Genomic DNA, 4517 nt, shown 5'->3' on the forward strand with positions numbered 1-4517 from the left:
TTACCGCTCAATGTGACTCCAGCCTTAGAGATATGCCTTCAACTTCAATTTCATTATCGCTCGAGTCGGAACTGTCATCGAACTTTCATCATTTTTCTGACTCCAGCCTAAGGGCCAATTTCACCAACGTCGGTTAAGCTAACCGACGGTTAATTCCAATGGAATTATCCAACAATTTCACCAACGTCGGTTAAGCTAACCGACGGTTAATTACAATGGAATTATCCAATCGCATTTGCCTTTGACCAGAATGAACCAATTACGGTTGACACTTTAACCGTTGGTTAGCTCAACTGACGTTGGTGAAATTGGCCCTAAGTGATATACAGAAAATATTTTGGTAATTGTTCACTTTAGGGGAGCCACCTCCAATGATCTTGATCTTGACATATGTTGTCAAGGTCATGACCCTGAGTAACCTCCAACAAGTTTTAGCCGTCGCTCGCCCTTCGTTAAAAGTTATTAACAATCATAGTTCTAAAATTAACATATGATATATAATATATGTATGCTATTATATATATATATATATATACACATACTATTCTACACCTTTCCTTGTCCAGGAACATTAAACTTTCCACGCGAAGTAACTTTTACCACAGTATATACAGTAGCGCAACTCTCCCCATTTCATGTTGCCTAAAATAGAGTGCGCATGCGCGAAATATGGCAGTTACTAGACTATGCCTTTCTCTTTTCATCCTTTTTTTGCTCTGTTAAACCTATTTATTTAGCGCATGCGCACTCTATTTCCGCCAACATAAAATCGGGAGAGTGCGTTACTACATATAGGGGCTGTCTTCCCATAGTCCCTTTGCCAGTCAGTAAAATAATATTGCTAGGATGACGTCATCTTACTGACTGGAGAAGTGTTCCCATCAGTGTTGCCACATCGAGGGATTTATCCCTAGATTCGGGGATTTTGAAGGTTATCTGGGATCGAGGGAGGGATTCGGAGAATTTTAATTTATAGGGGGATTTTATATGGTTCCCGTAAGTAATAGATCGCGACATCGCCAATCCACGCCAATCATTCTTTCAATAACAGGGGGTCTATTCTTGAAAAGAAACGTATACGAAAAATTAGGAAAATACTATAGTATACGTTACGTATACTATAGTATTTCCCTAGACTTTCGTATACGTTTCTTTTCAAGAATAGAGCCCCAGTTAATGGCCCCGTTAGGGCCATTCGGGGGTATTTCCGTAATCACTGCTCGGCAAGCGATTGGGTGTGGTTAATTAAATCTATACGAAAGATCAATCATGTTCATTTGCTCGGCGAAGAAGTTATTAGGTGCATCCAGAAGTATGACCGCTCACTTAGCGCTCAATGAGCTTTTTTATCTAATTGGCATATTCCATTATGTAGGATTCACACTGCGTCCGACATCCGACATACGACGTCCGATATCCAATAGGAGAGCTTATTTTCTTGATATATAGCTAACAATATTTTGTAACAAGCTCTGCTATTGGATATCGTACCGTCGTACTACTTCGGATGTCGTACGCAGTGTGAATCCTACATTAGATCTAAAAATATAAAACAATGTATGAAATAATAACTTTTTATATTAAATAATGTATTTATATTAAATAATAATTTTTTATATTCAATAATGTATTTATATTAAATAATAACTTTTTATATTCAATAGTAGGTCTGTTTTCTGTGGCTGAACTAGTATACACTTTTAGAACTTAAAGTGAGATAGGTATATGTTTGATATTTGTAGAAAGCGAGAAAGAGAGTTCTAGTTCAGTCTAGTGCAGGAACAGAAAACAGACCAATTGTATGCGAAACAAAAGAATAAAAGATATGTATACTAAAAAGAAGGTCGTTATATAGATTTGTGGTTGAGGGATTTTTTGAACGCGTAGGGATAAAATTTCGGGATATTCCATTTTTAAATGTGGCAGCACTGGTTCCCATTCTCGCCAGTAAAAAGTGACGTCAGGATTTGTTGCGTTTCTATGCCCTATGCTTTCTACAGTTTTCGTTTCATATTACAGTTTGATTTCATATTTCGTCATCAGTGATCTTCATTGAATAGGTAAGTAAATAATATGTATTCCATGTAGCAATGTTTACTTGCAACTCTGTAATATTTCGGTACCCATGTCTTAAAATAATTGATCCCGGCGACTAAAGAGGTTAGACAACGATTTCGTTCCGGTACCGAAATATTACAGAGTTGCAAGTAAACATTGCTACATGGAATATATATTATTTACTTACCTATTCAATGAAGATCACTGATGACGAAAATATGAAATGAAACTGTAATATGAAACGAAAACTGTAGAAAGCGTAGGGCATAGAAACGCAACAAATCCTGACGTCACTTTTTACTGGCGAGAATGGGAACACTTCTCCAGTCAGTAAGATGACGGCTGCTTTCGATCAAGGCTTTTAGGCGACACACATCGACACAGTGTCGACACGATTCGACACAGCAGAAAAGCATAGTCGGACACTCTTGGTTATGGTTCGGTTGGCGCTTTAGAATATTTACATTTTAAATATATGTACGATATAAGAAGTACGTTCATAAGTCATCTGGATTATTTTAATGTAAAAAATAATATCTACGCATAAGATTATTATCCAACAAGAGACACAGAAGTGACACGGTGTGACACGGCAATCGTTGCATCCTCGTCGTTCGCTAATGTTAAATAAAGATGAGGTGATTGCTGTGTCGTAGATGGAAAGCAACCGACGTCACTCTAGTAATTTACTGACTGGCAAAGGGACTATGGGAAGACAGCCTTGAAGATCGGGTCTAATTGTAAAGTAATTTTTGATGATTTTCGGTTTACTACACCTATTTGTACTACACCCACTACACTCGAGCTTTGTTCGTTTTCACAATGTGTAAATCTATTGAATTACAAAATAGCGACTTTTCCCAAATAAAAATAATAATGAAAACATTTTCCCCAAATGATTTCCGATCGATTCCATTCATAGAATTCATTTAATAAAATCACTGTCTGCTAACTTGTCGCATGAGAAAATTTGTTAATAACAAGAAAAATACTATTACCCAAATGTTTAAATGCTTTTCCCAAATTTCTCCAAACGATTCTCAAATTATATACACATAAATAAATAAAAAATATTCAGTTTGTCTGCTATCTTGTCAGTGGTCAAAGCGGCTAGGTACGCTTGCCGTACGATCAAATATGATTGGTTGGATCTATAAGAAATGATCAATTACGTTTAATCGCTCGGCAAGCGTACTTAGGGCTGAGCACAAGCACTGAGGTGCGTTCAGAAATTACACTCAGATAACTCTTGGGTGCATTTTTGATATAATATACGTAACGTAAACTATAGCCTAGAGTTTATGACGTGTTTATGACATGGCGTATGACGTGTTTATGTACATTATTGCCATATCTTTCAATAGCGTGCATAAACACGTCATACGCCGATACGCCAAAGTTTCTTGTGCGTTATTTACGTCTATAACTTAAGTTGTCGTAAAATGTTACGGCAGTGCTTGTGCTCAGACCCTTAGCCGCTTTGCCGTCTTGAACTCGCCCAATGCTTCGGTGGAAACTAGACCTGATTGATTGATTGACACAACTCTCTTACAGGGATTCTAGTCTAGAGATACTATTATGTTTATGGTATTTTGTATTTATAGCAGTTTCTCCTAAAATCTTAACTTGAATTTTAATGATTATTAGTATTTCGGTTCACAGAGCAGAGCGTCTCTTTTTTCTTATTTAATTTTTATTTTTACATGAAAATGCATTGATATAATGTATTTTTATGGAAATTTGGAGTGTTCTTAATATTTACCAAAGGAAATGGAATGTACTGAAGAAGATTGGACTGTAGAGTGTTCAGATGATGAGAAATATGAAGTGGATGAAAAGGTGAAATAGAATCAAATTTATTTGTCAATCTTTATATGTCAATCTTTAATTCTTTATTATCTTCAAATCCTCATTATTTATTTTCTATATATAATTTTGTTTAAAAGATTTTTTATATGAGGAGTAGACTTTCAAAATGTATTTTGTCCAAAATTTTATTTTGTTAGTTAGAAGTGGTGCAGTATTAAAAAACTCATATTATGATGAACTATAAAAGCTACTTTGAGATGTTCAGAAAACATTTCTTCATCGTTATTTTATATGCTGAAAAAAATATAGACATTTTGGAGATAGAGAGCATTATATTTTTTAACTAGAAACAAACAAAATGCATTTGTTCAACATTTTTAGCATTTGTTTACAGCAATTTTGTTTAATACGTCACATCCTATTGATTGACATATTGTTATTTTCTCTATAGTTTTCTTGTATGTATGTGTTTGTGTAGTTTCTGTTTTTCTCGTTTTCTAAAAATTACAAGTTTTTGACAAAATACATTTTGAAAATGCATAGTTTGCTCTTCATAAAACTGTATACATATATACCTAATTGTTTTTTTTTTCAGCTTAGTAATAAATATCTAACTTATATTAAAAACCTTCTCTCTCTCTCTCTCTCTC

At 34.8% G+C, this 4517-nt stretch overlaps 1 protein-coding gene across 1 annotated transcript in view; it reads left to right on the plus strand.

Annotated features, from left to right (window-relative positions):
* The first annotated feature begins 3699 nt into the window (after positions 1-3699).
* Positions 3700-4517, plus strand: part of Pa1 (PTIP binding protein Pa1) — a 2368-nt gene continuing 1550 nt past the window's right edge. Inside the window, exon 1 of the mRNA XM_018551602.1 lies at positions 3700-3897. Coding sequence (XP_018407104.1) covers positions 3829-3897 — 69 coding nt within the window. The 5' untranslated portion in view covers positions 3700-3828. The remainder of the gene's footprint in view (positions 3898-4517) is intronic.

Source organism: Cyphomyrmex costatus, unplaced genomic scaffold, assembly GCF_001594065.2.
Source record: "Cyphomyrmex costatus isolate MS0001 unplaced genomic scaffold, Ccosl1.0 scaffold1419, whole genome shotgun sequence".
Classification (NCBI taxonomy): Eukaryota; Metazoa; Arthropoda; class Insecta; order Hymenoptera; family Formicidae; genus Cyphomyrmex; species Cyphomyrmex costatus.